The 20,121-nt window shown below is 45.8% G+C and overlaps 1 protein-coding gene across 7 annotated transcripts in view; it reads right to left on the reverse strand.

Moving 5' to 3' along the window:
* Positions 1–20,121, reverse strand: part of TCF20 (transcription factor 20) — a 337,827-nt gene that overhangs the window by 60,533 nt on the left and 257,173 nt on the right. For 6 of the 7 annotated variants that reach the window (XM_061639338.1, XM_061639337.1, XM_061639339.1 and 3 more), the window contains one exon: positions 5,533–11,181. In XM_061639338.1, coding sequence (XP_061495322.1) covers positions 5,533–11,145 — 5,613 coding nt within the window. In that variant the 5' untranslated portion in view covers positions 11,146–11,181. Of the gene's footprint in view, positions 1–3,509; positions 3,659–5,532; positions 11,182–20,121 lie in introns of all 7 variants that reach the window. The other variant, XR_009764420.1, reaches the window with a different exon arrangement.

Consider the following 20,121-nt stretch of genomic DNA (forward strand, 5'->3'; position numbering starts at 1 on the left):
CAGCGCTTGATGGCGCAGACCGCCTAGAGTGCACGGCAGCAGTTCTTGGTTCCGCTAGTCGACTGCGGGGGTGGTTGACCTATCACTGTCCCCCCCAGGCACCTGTCTATTCTACCTTAACGGCCGCCACTGCTCTCCCTTGAGGGGCATGGTGCTGTCAGACCTTCCCGCCTTTTTCACTGCCATTTGGATGCTGTGTTCCACTTTACAGCGTTTTTTGCTTTTCGGCAGGGGTCTGGAACCCAACCTGCCGTATGAGTGGGGCCCTACTGTAAGAGGCAATAAGGCTTCCTTCAAAAAAATGGAAAGTGCCCAAACGAGGAGAATAAAAAGGAACACAAACTCTGGCAAAATAAAGGCAAAAGGCAATAAAGGATGCTAAGAGAGAATTTGAGGGGCACATTGCTAAAAACATAAAAACCAACAACAAAAATTTAAATACATTATAAGCAGGAGAGTGTCTAAAGTGACAGTTGGACCCTTGGATGACAAGGAAGTCAAAGGTGTGCTAAAAGAGGATGAGGACATTGCAGAGAAGCTAAATGAATTATTTACATCTGTCTTCACAATGGAGGATATAGAGCAGATCACTGTGCCTTAACTAATTTATGCAGGAAGGGAGTCTGAGGAACTGAGGCAAATAGGGGTGATGAGAGATGAAATTCTAGGCTTAATAGACAAAATAAAAAAAAATTGTTGGGTCCAAATGGCATTCACCTGAGAGTTCTCAGAGAACTCAAATGTGAGATTGCCGATCTTCTTGTCCCTCAGATCCACCTCCATACCTGAGGACTGGAAAGTGGCCAAAATAACACTAATCTTTAAAAAGGGATCTAGGGATGATCCTAGGAATCACAGGCCGATTAGCTTAACATCTGTCCCAGGAAAACTGGTAGAAAGTACTGTTTAAAATAATATAACCATGCATATAGTAGAGCAAGCCTTGCTGAAGCAGAACCAGCATGGCTTCTGCAAGGGCAAGTCCTGTCACTTTTCAGTTGTTTGAGAGTGTAAACAAGCATATAGTAGAGGTGATCTGACACAGTGTAACTGGACTTTCAAAAAACTTTCAACAAGGTACCTCACCAAATACTCCTGAGTAAGCTTAGCAGTCATGGAACAAGAGGAGAGGTCCTCTTATTGATCAGGAACTGGCTAGGAAACAGAAAGCAGAGTGTACGAATAAACTGACCATCCCAATGGAGGGATGTTGAAAGTGGAGTTCCCCAAGGATCAGTATTGGGACCTGTGCTTTGTAACTTGTTCATAAATGATCTAGAGATAGGATGGTCAGTAGGTGGCTAAGTGCTGATGATGCTAGGTTGTTCAGGGTTGTTAAAACAAAAAGGGATTGCAAACAGTTCCAAAAGAACCTCTGCAAACTGAGTGAACTGGCGGTAAAATGGCAAATGCAATTTAATGTAAACGAATGTAAAATTATGCATATTTGAGCAAAATAACTTATTTCACATATACGCTCATGGGATCTGAACTGGCAATGCCTGATCAGGAGTGGGACCTTGGGGCCATGGTGGATAGCTCGATGAAGATGTCAACCTACTGTGCGGCAGCTGTGAAAAAGGCAAATTCCATGCTAGAGATCATTGGCAAAGGTATTGAAAATAGAAGTGCTGAAATCATAGTGATGTTACACATATCTACAGTGAAGCTGCATTTGGAATACTGGGTACAGTTCTAGATGCCTCACCTCAAAAAGGATACTGTAGAGTTGGAAAAAGTTCAGAAAAGGGCAACCAAAATGATCAGGCAGATGGAGCAACTTCTCTCTGAGGAAAGGCTGCAACATTTGGGGCTTTTTAGTTTAGAGAGAAGGTGAGTAAGAGGTAACATAATAGAAGTGTATAAAGTTATGCATGGCATGAAGAAAGAGGATAGAGAAACATTCTTCTTCCTCTCTCAAAACACTAGTACTCGTGGACATCCAATGAATGTGAATGTTGGAAGATTCAGGACAGACAAAAGAAAGCACTTCTTCACACAGTGCACAGTTAAAGTATGGAATTCGCTTTAGGCAGTGATGGCCACCAACTTAGATGGATTGAAAACAGGATTAGACAAACTCATGGAGAAAAAGGTTATTAATGGCTACTAGCCATGATGGCTATGCTCTGCCTCCATTGTTGCTAGAAACTGCAAGAGTGGAGAGTGCTCTTCGCACTCAGGTCCTGCTTGCAAGTTTCCCATGGGCAACTGGTTGGCCACTATGAGAACAGGATGGTAGATGGACCATTAGACTGATCCAGTAGCTCTTATTTTGTTCTTACTAGAGATGTGAAGGGCTGGGGGGGGAACGGAAAAAATCAGAAAAAAATGGATTTCCCCATTGACTTTCTCCCACTGAATTAAAGGGACTGCAATCACAAAGATAACTGAGGAAGGAGGAAGGCCACCTTCCCCCCCCCCCCATTCTACTGTCAGGTTTTTACCAGCCTCATGCACTTTTAGTTCCAGAATGCAGGAAGCAAAGCAACCCTGCTCACTGCTCTAAATCTGCAGCAGCTTCCCCTACAATACCTTCGACCCAGTAAGTCGCATGTGGGAAACTGGGCCGGTCTCATAGGCCACACATGCAGACTTTGAGGGGCCATATGCTAGGAGCTGAGAGAAGGTAACAAGTGTTAAATGAACTACCGAGGTGTATGTACCTTACAGGAGAAGTGTCTGCAACAGGTTTACTGCCATTTGTTCCCCTTACCAGTATATTTTTGAGCCTTGCTCTGAATTTCCTCTACAAGGCTTTTAACAGACCTTTGTGCAGTTGTAATAAATACTATTCCAATGAACAGTCAAGTATACAATGGCTGGGGAAAAAATCTATTCAGTGTTTAAGAATGAAAAAGTTTTATTTATTACAACTGCAAAAGAAAGTTAAAAAATGTAACCAAATATCTTCTGTTGCTAGTTAAGAGTACATTTTACAACGGACTGGGATCAGTTTTAGTAGTTTGTTTATATGTTACTTTGAATGCCCTAAATATAAAGAATGTTAATATTCTCATGTGACTGTTGACAATCAGACAAAATTTGTGAACATTAAAAGACTTAGGAATACATCAATAAAAGCTGATAGTCACATAAATCTATTTGTAACTGTTCACTGATATATGCTTGAAACGTGAAGAAACATCTATTTGGGGGCATTTGCTGAATTCATCTGGGATATATGAATATTAACATTCTCCAAATTTTGGACATTCACTGCAATATATCTATGTAATGCATGTACAAAAAGGACTGGAGATCAAATCACAGAATCTAAAGAAATTTCCTTAATAGGAATAATGACACAATCAGATAAACAACTGCAAAATGTCCTGCAATTTAAGCCGGACACTTTAGTCATACAAGTACTCACCACAGGAGTTGACTTCCTTGTGGACCACTCTGTGGCATTGTCCAACAACCTTTGTGGTCCTGCAACTAGAGTGTTGAAGTGCATCAACCCATATACCCCTCAATACTTTAAAAACAACTGCAGTTACACCTACCTTTTAAAAGCAACAACAGTTTACTCCAAGAGTAACTACAGCATGCATACTGTTCATACAGCCTCTTCCAACAGGAGTAAGCAATTGCTGTTCTTCTTTGCTCAGCCCCCATAATGAGAAGAACAGGGACCATCCCATGTTCTCTTGTACTGCGTAAGGATGTAAAAATGATGCTAATTTTGAAAAGGACACCAATTATTTGGGCTCACATAGACAGAAGTAATTACATTCGCTTCCCAAACTGTTTCATTATTGTTTTAATGACACAGAAAACAGCAAACTATAACTGGATTTTTAAGCGTTAATTAAGAACTAGTAGTCAAGTATGAACTCTACAACTGTAGGATTATGTCACACAGTAATTTCAGCACTAAACTGCCAATGTGACCATCACCAGTGTGGATGCACTTAAACATAATTTATTCATATAATTAGTTCAGAATTAACTTGCATCATTCCCAGAATACCTATGACCAAAAAGCAAAAGAGCCACAGTTGCTATTTACTTTATTACTGTACCCATGAGAAAAAAGTCTAACTGTCCCAATCTAGCAAGAGATACCCACTCACAAAATAGGCCTCTGAGTCCACAGATGTGACCTGCATTCCAATTTGGGCCCTACTGAGCCAGGTGGATAAGTCTCTTGATATGGATGTTAGTGACAATATTGGACTTAAGGGATAGGTACTGTATGTGGTACCAATCACTGTTTTACAATGCCTCTCTTAGGCAGATAACTATCTAGAAAAGTTCAAAAACAGGTACAACAACCTGCCCAGTAATCTCCCACTCACCTTCCATGGCAAACAACTGCATCCAAGAGAGTACAGGGGTTCCTGCATGCTTCTCTCCAGCATCCCATGATGGCAGCCTCTGGAAAGCTCACATGCACTATTCTGATCATATTCTCACTCCGTTCTACACCCTGGTTAGCACATGGCTGGACTTAGAACTTGAAACCAGACAGACTGTGAGAGAGGATGTGTACTAGGGGGCAAACTAGTAAAATGTTTTGCAGGCTAATCAATGTTTGTGGCTTACATGCAAGACTTTTTAGTCTGTGTTTAACAATACAATAGTAGAACTTATTGGTAATGAAAACAAAGCTGTTAATTCAAAACATGAACCAAATTATAATCAAATAATACCCTAACAATGTTCAAAACATTTGCTTTAAAATGTAGAACACAAGTTTAGAGGAGAATTAAATCATTCTACCTGGGAGTCTTTCATGAAAAGATGACCTGCACCACCAAGACCTGATTTATTTTATGATCTATATTCACCATCCTCAGTTGCTTAAATTATTTATGTTCCTTTTTTGTCTGAAAATGGTCTGAAAATAATGAAGTGATGATACAAATAAAAATCTATTATTGGAGCAGGGAAGAGAAAAATTGTATACTGATAAGGCTTCTAAAATTAATTTCAGCTTGTTAAGCCAGAAAGTTAACTTCAGGTGGCAATATAAAATAGAAACTAGTTCAACTAAGTCTTTCCATTGCCTCAGGATGTCTTTGGACAGGTGTACCTATCATTCCAATTTCTGTATCAGATACAAGCCTTTCCCTACAAAGTAAGGAAGATAACAGTAAAATACAACTCTAGATGTTTCTAGAAGAAAGCGCTAGAGGTTTAAGAAGAAGAAAAGTTGCTAATAGACAGAAAGGACATAGCTCAGCATTGTTGCAATTAATTGTATTTGCCAGGAACCCATCCCTGTGGGTTGGGTGACAGCACATCATTAAAAACCATTGTTTGTACCTGGGCTCCCATCACCACAAAGCCACTAGTGTTCACCTTGTGCTGGTTCTTGTTACGATTCTGTAAATGTTAGTCTAAAATAATACTACAAGTAAAGTTGAAAGCAATTAAGTTTACATATGTAGGCCATAACTAATCCACACAATTACAGCAGCATTACCATCATTAAGTCATAGTGAAGGAAATCAAACGGAACATGGAAAATACCATGCTGGTTATAAAAGAAACATTACAACATTATTCATTTATGGTACTCACCATCTCTTTAGCTATTTCCACAGCTTCCTGCAGCCCATAGAGCCTGCCACAGACCAGGTAAATTCCATTGGCCCAGAGAATACAGCCCTCATGGACCCAAAATTCATTGCTGTCAAGAGGTAGTTCAGGGATTTGTAACTCCAACTCAGGACCACCTTCAGAAGTGGAAAGGGTTTTTTTAAAGTCTGAAGGAGTTTTTTCACCAACATTGCCACCCTCAGTGGTTGCCTTTTTACAAGCAGCACCTCTTGAAAGTGACCTGGGGGCCCCAGCACAGTCCTCTGAGCGATGCCGTCTCTTAAAGCGAGGGTGGGTAGCAAGGCTTCTCTGCTCCTTTTGTTGCTGTTGCTGCTCCTCTTCCTCCTCTGTATCAGACTTGGAACCATTAGAAGTACTTTTATGCCGTACCTTGACCTTATTCTGCATTTCTGTGGCCCTCTTGGGAGGAGGATTCTTGGGCAATGTGGCCGCATAATCCTGGGGATAGAAAGGTCCAAAGAGATCACCCATGTTACGATAGCTGGCCCACTTGCCACACAGGCAGCAGACCAGGTGGCCCACGACAGAAGACTCTGTTACTACAGGACCCTGTAGCATGAAAGAGGAAGTAGGCAGTACTTTGCTCTCAGCATTGCTGGGAGGGGGTGTCAATGACCTCTGCCCTTTCCGGCCCCTCGCCAGCTTATTCTGTTCCTCTTCCTCTGCATTAATTATTGTACACACAGCACCTATCTCACACTTGTTTACAACATGAATATAGGGGGAAAAAGACTTGTTTTTTGTATCAGTTTTATCAAGAGACTGTGTGGCATATTTTAGTTTGATCTCTGGTTCCTGGGGCTCCACAATTGGAGCAGCTCGTCTTGGTTTCCGCTTCCGTGGTTGTGCTGTAGTTTTCCTCCTCTCCCTTCGCTGTCTCTTGGGTTTAGGTTCTCCACCTCCTGCCTCCTCTGATGACTGCAGTGCTTCTGGTACTGATGGAAGTGGCTGTGGCTGTGGCTGCTGCTGCTTCTTCTTTTGTTTGTTCACACTACCAATAGGCCTCCCCTTCTTCTTACCAGAAGGAAAATACCCCTTTGGAGGAAAAGGATCTGGCTTGGGTGTCATAATAATGGCATCTCCATCTTTTTTGTCAGACTTTGAATTTGGTTCAGGAGTGAAGACACTGGATGGGGAGACTGTTTTTAATTCAGAAAAGCTTATAGATCCTACTCCAGTTAGAGATCCATCTGTTCTTCCCTGACAAACAGATTTTTGCGAAGGTGCTGGGATCACAGTAGGCACTGGGCCTTCCTTGACAACACTGGCAAGTTCAGATGTCTCTTTTTTCACTACCTCATTTCCATCACCATGCCATTCTTCAGAAGATATTGTCAGAGAAATTTCACTAGTCAACTCTTGGCTCTCTTGATCCAGCACAATTTCTTCTTTTATATTTTCTGCTTCCATTCCATGATTGGCCACATTCCCACCCTCTGGTGGGCCACTCTTCAGGGACAGAATGTCATCAAGAGTGACTGCATCAGCACCAGCTTCAGCGCAGTTTGAGGAAGCACTCCTCCGAACATTAGGAGATGTGATTTTTTGAACAATAGCTTCCAATTTCAATCCACGACCCTTCCGTGGAGGCAGAATTTTTGTTTTAGCTGGGCTTGTGAGGGAAACAGCAGAGCAATTTCTATTATCAGGACTTGGAAGGTTCCTAGAAGATTCTCCTCTTGAGAGTGACTTGGCAGCATCTTGGTTTTGAGAAGAGTGGGCATAGGAGTTTAGAGTTTTATCAGCTCCATCCTTTGATGAGGCAACCATGCGTCCTTTGTCTTCCATGCCACTATTCTTCATTTCCTGCAACTGCCTCTTGCTGGGAATAGGAGAGATGAAGGAACGGACTCTCCTTCTCATGATTAAAGGATTTTGAGGAGACTGATCTTCTTGGCCAGGGATCCTTACCATGGCATTACCAGATTTGAGTACATCTCCAGCATCATCACGCTTATGTGTATCACCATCTTGAGGACCAAATCTCTTCTGACTAGTTGTCCCCAGAGAACCACTGTTTTTCCCAGAAGTCACCTGCTGGGACAAATCCCAACCAGATTCATGTTGCTGAATCTTTTGATTCATATGTTTCATTTCAGCACACTTATTTTGAAGAGAACCATCACTCCCTAACAAGCAACGGCTGGCTTCTTGGCTTACAGCATCATGGTAAGAACCAGAATGGAGATACATCATTCCATCCTTGTCATTTTTCAAAGGACTCCTTACTCTGTCCAAGAACTGCTGTTGTCTTGGGCTCTTCTTTGTTGTTTCCTGCCTATGTTGAGCTGCTGCAATCACCCCCTGGGCAGAGCTGCTACTCCAGTCTTTGTAGTCTTCCTGTTGTTGTTGGTATAGCTGCCTTTTGTAGTGGTACTGGGAATTCAACCCCTGGTTAGGATCACCAAAAGCATGAGATCGAGTGTTAGTGTGATATACTGAAGCTAAAGATGAGCTTTCAGAATTTGGAGGGAAAGGAGAGTGCAAGGAACCTCGGTTCACCCTGTCAGAAAGCACCATGTGTGGGTTCATATGACGAAGATCTGTCCCTGGACCTCTGCTTCTACCTGGTGACATCTTTAATTTGTCTGCCAGATCATGAAATTGAGAGGGAGATTTACCTCGCATTCCCTCCCGGCTGCTTCCCATTCTGCCGGGCCCTCGCCTCAGCTGTGCTGATCGGCTATCTTGTTGTAGAATGTAGTCTGCTGCAGAATCAAGTGCTGCAGCTCCTGGGCTAGCATTACCACGATAAGACTCATGCTTAAAAGTTCCAAGATGACAGTGATCTCCTGATTTTTTATTGTTGATGTTGGCAGAGGTCTTAGACTGTTCAAAATCCTCTTCCTTGATCTGCCCACTGTGAGACTTTAGCTTTGCTTCCATGGCTAACAGGCCACCAGGAAGGATGACCGACTGGCCTGGAGTTAGCCGGTCACTCCTTCCACTCCTGCCATCAGTACCCATATGTCCCACAGAGGGAAGCCCAGGATCTCTAGCAATCTGCCTCAAAGGTGATGTATCACAAATAACTGATCTCCTCTCTGAGAGTCCTCCTCCTTCATGAGCCGAGGACTGGGATTCTATCTCAAACTTTCGAGGCATGGGATAGTCAGCTAGATTTATCTGTTTCATCTCAGGAGCTGTGCCACTTGACTTTCTATCCCAGTGGCTCCAGTGTGGATTTTCCAAGAGAGATCCTACACCTTTGTTTAAAAGACCTCTATTACCTAATTCATTGGCTTGATTGATGAGGACATTGGGTCTCATAGTACTTTCCAGATTTCCAGTCATTCCATGGTGATCTTGTGCATTTCTAGCATATCTTCTGTCAGGGTGATGATGATAGCCTTGCAAGACTTCCTGCAACAGACTAGGAAATTTCTCATTCCTGCCCTTTCGCTCACTGTGTCCTGGAAAATCCCCTTTATCCTGACCTGAAGGATACTGAGGGAAGTTGCCAGCATTTCTCTGCATACTAATACTATCTTTGTAGCTATACCTCAAACTACCAGGGGATTTTGATGGTTCTGTTCTGCCTGAAAAACTAGAGCCAATGGCAGCATGACCAAGCTGGCCGTTTCCATCACCATTGTGGTTAGTGCTGCTGTCCCCGCTCTTGCTCCCTTTACTTCCTCCTTGTGGGTCTTGCTGTGGCCCCAGAAGACCAGACTCTTTCATCACACTGGCAGAAGGCAGTGCCTGAGCACCTGTAGAAACATCATCTTGTTGTTGTTTATCCTGCCCACTTGACTTTTCCACTCTTCCTGTCATAGCTTCTCGGGAAACTATCACACCAACTGCCTTTTCATTGACCTTTGGGGGTGTCTCCACAGCAACCAAGGGCTCCTTTTCATCAGGAGGAGAGGCCACTTCTTCATCTGCAGGGCTGGTGCTGAGCTTTGGAGGCTCATTTTGAGATGCTTGTGCTGGTGATGGGTGGGATCTTTCTAAGTTACCCCCCTTGAAGGTGGTATCAGAACTGGTGCTCTGACCACTCAACTGTCTCACCCTCTCGCCTTGATCCTCTGAACTACTGGAACATCCACCATCAACGGACTCTGCCAGAGGAGACTTGAGCTGTTCTTCTGCCTGGGAGGAACCTTCTGAGTTTGTGCAGCTATCAGCCTTTTTAGTTAATGAAGATCTTTTGGAGTTTTTCTTTTGAGGTGCCAAAGCATCTGAAAGTAACATGTGCTGGACTGTATTGGGAAGGTTAGCAACTTGACTACTTAGGGCACTTAGGCTGCTTAGTCCTGGATCTGTAAGCCTCTTTTCCTGCAATCCTTCAAGCCCAAATCCCTTGAATCCTCCACCCTGAGCATTGGGACTTGGCATCATAGACGGTGTTGGACTAAGCTGAGGCATCATCTGTAAAATGCGGTTTCTAGAGGCTACAGGCATGTTGCTTTGTCCACACTGAAGATTCTCACCACCTGGCATGAGAGGAGATGGTGTGGAGCTGCAGCTTGGAGACTGAACCACAGAGGCAGCTGGTGACGGGTTAGATATAGGACTAAAATTCTGATGGAACTGCATGGGTGATCTCACACGAACCTCAGCTTGGTTGTACTGTCCTACTTGACTCTGAAGAGACAGCTTGGTAGCAGTATTTGAGTACTGCATTACATGCTGTGAGGAAGGCTGCTGCTGCTGTGACTGTTGTGCCTGTCCCTGTTGACCCCCTTGGGGCAACTTTGACTGCTCAAAGTTCTTCATCGGCTGGGTCTGAAAGCTGTAGTTTGATTGAGTCCCATAAGTTTGTGCACTTGAACCAACAGCATGTCCCTCAAACTGTGAACCAGCATTCACACTATAACTACCATCATAGCTCTGGCCAGACTGGCCAAAACGTTGAGGAGAAGGAAAAGAAGAAGAGGAAGAAGCAGGAGGCTGATAGTGTTGGCTATACTGTCCCACTCGCAACTGATAGCCAGAAGCAGATGAAGGCAGAGCTGAAGGGCGCTGCATTGGCTGCAAATGAGATGTGCTAGAGGTGGACTGGCTGGAGGCTTGTGACAAAGGCTGGTGAGACTGGTAGAGCTGTTGTCTCATCTGCTGAACCTGTTGCTGCTGCTGGCTTGAAGTCTGCTGCTGGTACTGACCACTTCCAGGGGAGAAAGGACCGGTATAATCCTGCTGATAGTGGGTCACCCCACTAAGGGATGAGTGTTGTGTTTGAAACTGGCTCACGTGACCTTCACTCCCATACTGACTCCCAAAGCTGCTCCCTTGGGGTGGTCCATAGCTCTGCATTGGCCCAGAAGGCCTGCGCTGAGGGAGTTGCTGTCCTCCTGCTGTCACAGGATCCTTACTGGAGGCCATATAGTAGAATTCTCCTGCTTCCTTTCTGAAACTTTGATAGCTCTGATGTCCAGAGCTCTCCCCAGCCATTGAGGCAGAGCTGCCTGCTGCTCCACGGCGCCCACTGCTGCTGCCACCTCCTCCAAAACTCTGGAACATCTGAGCCTGCTGGCGGGTGCTAAATTCTTCTAGTTGGGATGCACCATGCACTTCCTGCGGGTAGTTCTGCTGGTTTCCGTGGTAACTGCTTTGCTCCCGAAAGGACTGCATGCTGTTCAGCTGCAGACTGACAGCTCAGCAACCTGCCTGGAAGGAAAAAAGGAAAATACTAAATTAGCAAAATAATTCACATTTTCCAGACACGTAAGTAGTTCTTATATATTTAACGCTTGTGGTCTTCTTGTAGCAATTTCAAACTAACAACATCCTCTTTGTTTCCCCTCCTATTATCAGCTCCTTGGCCTGCTATCTTTTCTACCCTAGGAGACTAAGGGTTAGGAATTTTGCTCTACAAGTGGAAGAGAATGCCAACTTTACTGTATTTTACAAGAATACTTATCAGATCTTATTAGCTAACTTTTTCACATATTCCATGCAGAGGAACTGTTATGACATAGGACAGAAAACCCCTTCCCAAAACAGCAGTGCTGTAACTGTTCACAACAGCATCCCACAGCAAAGAGACCTGAATTGGTGAGACTGCAATTATTTAAAATATACAGAGGATTTCTTTTCTAACAGACATGTAGAGATGTTCATAAGTACTTAGAGCAAGAAAAAATGTAAAACCAAACAGCACATGTAAATGCAAACAGCCTGAAGGTTTATATACTTAAAATTACAGGGGGCACTTTTATGACAGCTTCTTTAACTACTATTTTTTGAAGGCTACATTCAGAGACAGCGTAAAACTGAGGGAATTTTAATTGGGGCTTCTGGATTTCATGAGCAGCCCCCTCATATTTTCCTCCCATAATTTGAGTACTGAGATCGGGTAAATACACTGCTATTTGTACAAGGCAGTGTACCTATCAAAGTAAGAGGTGATAATATGAAGGTTTTCTGTATTTAGACAAATCCTCCAATTAAAACTACCAAATGATGTTAAGGCAAGACAGATGGCTCCAGGAAATCTGCATGCAAAACATTTCAAGATGTTTCCCTGTGATTTGGTAAGAGTTCAGTTCAGGTTTCAGATGATGTCTCTGTTCAAAGGCTATAGACACAGTTTGGTTTGGCTATTCATGCCACAAAAACTGAGCATATGTTGCAAGCTGCCAATAGATGAGGCAGGGACATAACATTACAATAGTAAGGACCTACTCCTAATGATGCCAATTAATTCCAACTAGCAGCCATGTACAATTAAAGCAGACCAATTACTTTATCTCCTCAACAATTACCTTCAAGTGTGAGGTAATACATAAGAATGGCAGGACAACATACAGGTGTGAAAAGATATCCATAGGCTAGGGAAATTGAAGAGGCACCTGTTATAAAGCTGCACTGTAAGTTAGGGCAAGAGCTCAGAGTAAAGCTACCTCAGCCTTGGATTTAAGCACTGGCCTGGTTGCAGGCAAGAGCAGGCTGGCTGAAGAGGAACAGAAGACTCCATCCCTCTTTTGCACCCAGCACAGAAACCAAGTGGGCTGCCAGAGGAGAGAAGCCAACCCTTCAGCGAGCAGCATCGAAATGCAGTGGACTGCTGCAGGAAGGAGGGAGCTCTCAGCTCTTCCTCTGCCAGCCTCCAGCAAGCTAGGAAACACTTTGTGGCCTTATTTTCAAGACTGTGTTACCTATTTACCAATCAAACAAATATGCCATGCAGCAAAAACAAAGTGATTGCCAACTGATGTAGATTCTGTCAAAGTGCAACAATGAACTTTTCTAAAATGAAGAAATTTGCTTCCATTTTGAAATCAAATAGCTAGGTGCCCAGAACATTTTAAAGTCCCGCTATGGGGGCCACTTTTCTGTGAATTCATCTCCCAGAGCAGCTGTAATGTTTACAGACCTGGCTGGTGGAGCTGCTCAAGTGGGTGTCTCCCACAGGATCAGCACACCACTGAGGGGGGTGCCGATTCCATCTGATAACTCCCCACACACACACAGCTGGTTGCAGGATTTTTAAAGTGATACATCGCTTTAGGATGAACGTGGTGAAATGTATCTCCCACAGCACAGCTAAAATGTACAAAAAGCACTTTATATCACAGCAGATGCTATGCTTTCAGCTAGAGGCGTGAAGGCTCAGAAATCTTTTTGAAAAATTCCAGGGATAAACTCCACCCCCTCCCCAAAAAATTTTTCTTCAATTTTACTTAACTGAAAAATTAGAAATGGGGGACATGCACTCCTATGAAATATTTTACCTTTTGTAATGTATTAAAAAAATTAAGAGAAACTTTAGTCACTCAAAATGTAGTTTGGAGATATATAAGACAATCTGCAGCATGAGACTGATAATTCCTGCATATACTGTAGACATATAAAACACTCAGATACAAGATGCATCACTATGTTCTGCAGGAGAGGGCATCCAGGTTACTATATCTTAAGTACAGTAGGGCCCCGCTTCTTGGCGCCCCACTTTTTGGCGTTCCGCTAATACGGCACCAGCAGGGCGATCAGCTGGAGGGGGGCTGGAGCTCCCCATAGTCCAGCTGATTGTGCCGGAGGGGAAGAGCAGCTGTAGCGTGATCAGACTCCCCCGCTCGAGCTGATTGCGCCGGAGGGGAAGAGCAGCTGTAGCGTGCTACAGCTGATCTTCTCTTCCTCAGGGGTGGTCAAACTCCCGCACTCGATTGCGCCAGAGGAGGGCAAGATCAGCTGTAGCGTGCTACAGCTGATCTTCTCCTCTTCTGGTGCGATCAGACTCCTGCTCGAGGAGGGGAAGTCCTGATCTTCTCCTCCTCTGGTGCGATCAGCAGGTTAGGTTCCAGACCCCCACGCTACAGCTGATCTGCTTTTCGGCGGGGGTCTGGAACCTAACCTGCCGTATGAGTGGGGCCCTACTGTAGTTGTCATGAGCTCTACTGTGAGGGGGTGGGTCAGACTGTAGGGGCTACGGAGGGACCAAGTAGGAGAACTGACTTTGAAGGCGCCCAGGCTCCCATCCTTGACAGCTCAGCCCCCACAACTCCGAACCCCCGTGAGAATTCAACAATTCCCAGCTAGACGCACCCCCACTTCCTGTGCCCAGACTTCAGAAGGGGAAGACAAGAAGGTGGCTGAGGCCCCTCCTTCGCCTCACGCCAGTAGGCAAATGTAGCAAGAAATTCAACAGACCCAGTTAAAGCAGAATCTTCGCTTACACGTGCGCACTCTCAGTACTGACAGCTGGCACACACAAGCGGGCAGCCCACCCAGCCTACTTAAGTGGACTCGGGGGGGGGGTTGCCGAGGCAACATCTTAGAGTTGTAAAGTCACGCTTAGCTAGTTCTAGAGAGCTGCTGAGTTCTGAGTAAGCGCAGATAGATTCATGAAGTGAACTGAGTTGAAGCTGTCTCTTACTACAATAAAAGAAAAAAAACCACAACAGTGTCTGACTTCTTCAACTTCGGGCAGGACAGTTTGACTCAGCTGCCAGCACCACCTGAAGACCCCATTACAGAGATGGAAGGGAGCGGCGGGATGGGGTGGACTACTGGAGTGCCTTCGAGATCGTGCTGGCCAAACTCCAGCATCTCCAAGCCGAGACCCAGACCCTCTGAACGGAGAACCAAACCTTGCGCCAACTAGTGAACCAGCTTGGGAATCAAGTGGTGACCTTGCAGCAGGGGGCTGCCCCACCCCACCAGTGCCTACAGTCAAGACAGCTATGGGTTTACCCCCCAATATAGTGGGAATAAGGAGCAGCTCGCCACGTTCGTTGCTCAGTGTGAGCTGTACATCCGCGTGAGGTTGTCTGACTTTCCCAACAACTTCTTGAAAGTAGCCTTCGTTATCACCCTCCTGGAGGGGAGGGCAGCCCAGTGGGCAACACCACTGTTGCTCCATAATGACCCAGTGCTATCCCAGTTTGACAACTTTGTGAAGTCCATGGTGGAAATTTTCTGAGACCCTCAGAGAAGGGCCACTGAGTCCTGTCAGTTGGGAACTTTGTGGCAGGGCAAAAACTCTGGTGAAACTTATACCAACTCCTTTTGGATCCTGACCCAAGAGATGAACTGGAATGAGTCTGCCCTGATGTACCACTACCATAATGGCCTCAGCAGCATGAACCTCGATGAATTGGCACAAACCTGGGAGCCAGACACCTTATCAGATCTCATCCAGCTGTGTCTGCAGATAAAAATCAGACTTGAAGGTCGTCGCCAAGAATGCAAAGCCGAGACAAACTGAGCCATGCCACCCAGTCCCCTCCCTCGCACATGCTTCGCTCCTAGAGTGGGAACCTCAACTCAGTCAGGGGTGGAGCCCATGCAGATAGGCAGGCCCAGCCCCGCTTGACAAAGGTGGAGAAAGAGAAGGGTCAGAAGGAGGGGATATGCTTCCATTGCGGGAAGGCAGGGCAGCTGGCAAAGGCATGCCCCCTCAAGTTGGAAAAGGCTCCGATGCAGGAAAACTATAAATCCCAGCTCTCATAGAGGTCCATGAGCTAGGATCGACTGTAAGCCAGTGACCTCAAGTTAGTCCTCTCCCGCCGAAGTCTGCCCTACATTTGCCAATTTGTCTACGCTTGCCATCAGGCCAAGACATACAACTGTTTGCTATGGTCTACTTGAGCGCATCCAGCAACTTTATGGGCTTGACCTTTGCCAAAAAGCTCTGCATTCCAATCATCGAGCTAAAGATTTCCCTGTCCATGGAAACTATAGATGGGCAGCCCCTGACACTGGGTGTCGTCCACCCAGGCCACGACTGGGCTGCGAGTGGAGCTACCAGGGCATGTGGAAAGACTATCCTTTTATCTAGCTGCCTAGCCCCGATTCCCAGTGGTACTGGGCATAACCTGGTTGGCACAACACAATCCTGTCATCTCCTTGGGGAAGGCAAGAGTGACATTCCAATCAGACTATTGCGAGCAGCACTGCCAGCCTACAGAGAGAGCTGCCCCAGCGACACTGGCAGCTACACTCCCATCTGAGGTTTCCCTGCCTACGAAATACCAAGAATATCAGGACATCTTTGACAAGAAAGAAGCTGACCAGTTGCTACCCCACCATCCCTATGACTGTGCTATAGACTTGCTTCCGGGGGCCAGCATCCCCTCGGGATGCATATATTCTTTGTCTGAACCACAGCTGGTGGTGTTGAGGGAATTCCTGGAGATGAACCTGCGACAGGGGTTTATCCTACCATCCAAGTGTCCCATCAGGGCCCTGTTACTGTTCATCAAGAAGGAACGTGGGGAGTTATGTCCCTGTCATGACTAACGTGAGCTGAACAAGATCACCATCCCTAACAGCTACCGTTTACCCCCCCCTTCAATGAGATGTTGGAGTGACTGAACAGCCAAGATCTACACAAAGCTGGACTTGTACAGAGCCTACAACCTTGTCAGAATCAGGGAGGGAGATGAGTGGAAAACTGCCTTCAAGACCAGGTATGACCATTTCGAATACCTGATCATATTGTTTGGACTACTGAACGCTCCAGCTGTCTTCCAAAATTTCATGAATGACATCTTCTGTGACTACCTGGATTGCTTTATGGTAGTCTATGTGAACGACATCCTTATTTACTCCAACTCCCCAGAACAGCAGGTGCAAGCGATGCCACAAAGACTGAGGGAGCATCACCTGTATGCCAAGCTCAAGTAGTGTGGCTTCGACTAGACCACTCTGGACTTCCTGGGATACCAGATTACCCCCACAGGAGATGGACCCGGGAAAGGTGCACTGTATGATATCTTGGCACACACCCCCAAACCAAAAAAGACCTACAGCAATTTCTGGGGTTTGCCAACTACTACTGATGTTTCATCGCTGCCTTCTCCAACACGACAGCCCCGCTAACAGACTGCCTAAAGGAACCTGGCCCCTTTCACTGGACCAACGCGGCCCAACAGGCTTTCAAGCAACTAAAGCTGCTGTTCTCCTCAGAACCCATACTTCAGCATGCAGACCCCACTGACCTTTCATGGTGGAGACAGATGCCTCAGATGTGGCCGTCGGAGTAGTGTTGTTACAACCAGCTGAAAGGGGGGGGGAATTATTGTCCTGCGCCTACTTCTTGTGGAACCTGACTAGTGCAGAGAAAAAATACTGTTTGGGAGAACGAGCTGCTAGCCATCCACAACGCGTTTGAGACCTGGCAGCACCTCCTGGAAAGGGTTCAACATGAGGTAGAGGTCCACACCGACCATCAGAACCTTGAGAGTCTCCAGATGGCTTGCAAGCTGAACCAATGGCAAATGTGTTGGGCACAGTTCTTCGCTATGTTCCATTTCCACATTAACTACATACCCAAGGCGCAGAACCATCACTTTGCCCTGCAAGCCGGAGTATAATGAAGCCCGGCCTCAATCCCTGCTACAACACATCATACCCCTGGAAACCTGGTGGCAGCGGCTTGTACCAATCCATGGCTCAAGGAATTGTGCCACGTTCACCCTTTCGCCCAGGAGAGGGTGTGGGAGCTGGAGCAGCCTCCCCAGGACTGTGCTCCAGGATTCTTCGGGGGGGGATACTCCACCATTATGAAGCCCTGTACATGCCTCCAGGGGAGATCCAAGCCAAAGTTCTTCAGCAATGTCATAACTCCCCTACTGCAAGACCTTTCAGAGTGTTTACAACACTAAAGGCAGTCATGCCTGACTTCTGGTGGCCAAGGATAAAGCATGACGTTGAGAGATATGTCCAATCCTGCCCTATGTGTATGAGGGCTAAACACACCCCTGGGCGACCAGCAGGGCTGCTTGAGCCACTTCCCACACCCAAGGGACCGTGGTGAATGGTGATCCTGGACTTTATCACGAACCTACCCACCTCTCGGGAAAACTACTGTTCTGGTGGTCATGGATGCCTTCAGTAAAATGGCTGATTTCATCCCATGTGATGGCATGCCAACAGCCAGAGAGACCACACGTTTACCCATTCAACACATTTTTCAGCTGCATGGACTCCCAACCAGTCTGGTCTCTGACCAGGGGCCCTAGTTCACAACCCTTCTGGCATGCCCTGTTGCAGCTGTTACAGATCAAGTTATGGCTCTCATCCTCACACCACCCCCAGGCAGATGGACAAACAGAAAAGGTGAATGCCACCCTGGAGCAATATCTCCACTGCTATGTCAACTACCAGCAGGGTAATTGGCTGTCTTTATTGCCCCTGAATGTGTTTACCTACAATAACTGTACATGCATTTATTCAGCAGACACCATTTTTCCCAATTTTGGCTATCACCCTCGTACTTTTCCCCACTCTACCTTGGCCGTTCCTGCAGTGGAGTTTGTGAAGGAGCTGCAAGAGATGCAACAACTGTTACAGGAGCAACTAGCCAGAGCTAAGGCCACCTACAAGAGAGTTGCTGACCAACACCAACAGCCTGGTCCCGAGATACAGGTGGGAGATAAAGTATGACTCTCCACATGTTACTTTGAGTTCCCTGCCATAGGTTATAGGCTCAGAGTGTGGAGCCCTTCGAAGTAGAGGCACAGATCAACCCAGTTGCATTCCGCTTACGCTTGCCTGCCTCTATGAAGATCCAACTAGTGTTTCACCATTTGTTGCTCATCCTGGAGAAGCCCCTGGGCCCCCACCGGGTGGCTGATGTGCCACCCCCACCAGTCTTGGTTAACAGACAAGAGGAGTATGAGATGGAGCAGAACCTTGGCTCTCGCAGGTGCTGAAGGAAACAGCAGTATTTGATCCACTGGCGGGTTTCGGATCAGAGGAAAGGTCCTGGGAGGTGGCACCAGATGTCCACACGCTGGATTTGGTGAGAGAGTTCCATGAACTTTATCCCGACAAACCCAAGCCTCAGGGGTGGAGGGAGATTTGGCATGCAAGGGGGATGATGCCGGGAGTCCTACTGGGAGGGTGTGGTCAGACAAGAGCAAGGCAGAGGATGAGGACTTGGACTGGGTTGATCAACCCACAGAGGGGCCAAGTAGCGGAACGGACTTTGAAGGTGCCCCGGCTCCCAACCTTGACAGCTCAGCCCCCACAACTCTGGACCCTCCTGTGGGAACTCAACTTAGCCCATCAGACGATTCCCAGCCAGGTGCACACCCACTTCCTTTGCCCAGTCTGTCAGTTAGCAGCCTCCCTCCATCAGAAGGGGAAGATGAGAAGGTGGCCGAAGCCCCACCTTCACCTGGTGCCACAAGGCAAATGTAGCAGGAAATTCAACAGACCCAGTTAAGGTGGTGTCTTTGCTTACGCACACATACACGCAAGCAGGAAGCCCACCCAGCCTACTTAAGTGGACTTGGGGGGCAGCAATTGCTGAGGCAACGTCTTAAGCGTTGCAAAGTCATGCTTAGCTAGTTCTAGAGAGATACCAAGTTCTGAGTAAGTGTAGATAGATTCATGAAGCGAACTGAATTGAAGCTGTCTCTTACTACAATAAAAGAAAAAACCACAACCATGTCTGAGTTCTTCAACTTCAGGCAGGATGGTAGCGTCTGAATCAGTGGTTTCTTGAACCTGTTTTTATATATGCAATTGTTCTGTGTATGGTTTTTACTGTATTGTAAATCACTTTAGGATGCCTCATAGGAAGTGATCCATAAATTTAGTAGTAGTAGTAGTAGTAGTAGTAGTAGTAGTAGTAGTAGTAAAAGATTGCACTCTAAGGCATTTATATTTTTAAGGCTGCATTCCTATGTGCAGTCCTATGTGTGTTTACCTGGCAGTAAGCTCCACTAAGCAGAAGCAGTATTATATCAAACCAAACATGTACATTTCATAAATATGCCAAATATTTCATGTACTAAGTTGTAGTTGATAGTTTACTGTTTTAACAATACAAAATACAAGTTTAGAATTTAAGACATTTCTGTGTTTTTTTTAAAAAACAAACCACCCACAAATAACCTTATTTTCCAAGTCTTCACTTTATGCCTTTACTAAGTATGGCATTGCAACATTCCTATCCTGTGTGCCATAGTAACAACCATCAGCAGGGTGTAAATCCCACATGAAACTAAAATGGTGCTCTAAGAGTAAATGGTGCTACAACCTAAAGACCCCAAAAAATAGTCCTGTCAACAAGCGTAAGTCAAGAAGGGCACGTAGAATATTTTAGCACTATACAGAAGGCTGCAGAGTCAGACCATTGGTTCATCCAATAGTAGA

This window comes from Rhineura floridana, chromosome 8 (genome assembly GCF_030035675.1).
Source record: "Rhineura floridana isolate rRhiFlo1 chromosome 8, rRhiFlo1.hap2, whole genome shotgun sequence".
NCBI lineage: Eukaryota > Metazoa > Chordata > Lepidosauria > Squamata > Rhineuridae > Rhineura > Rhineura floridana.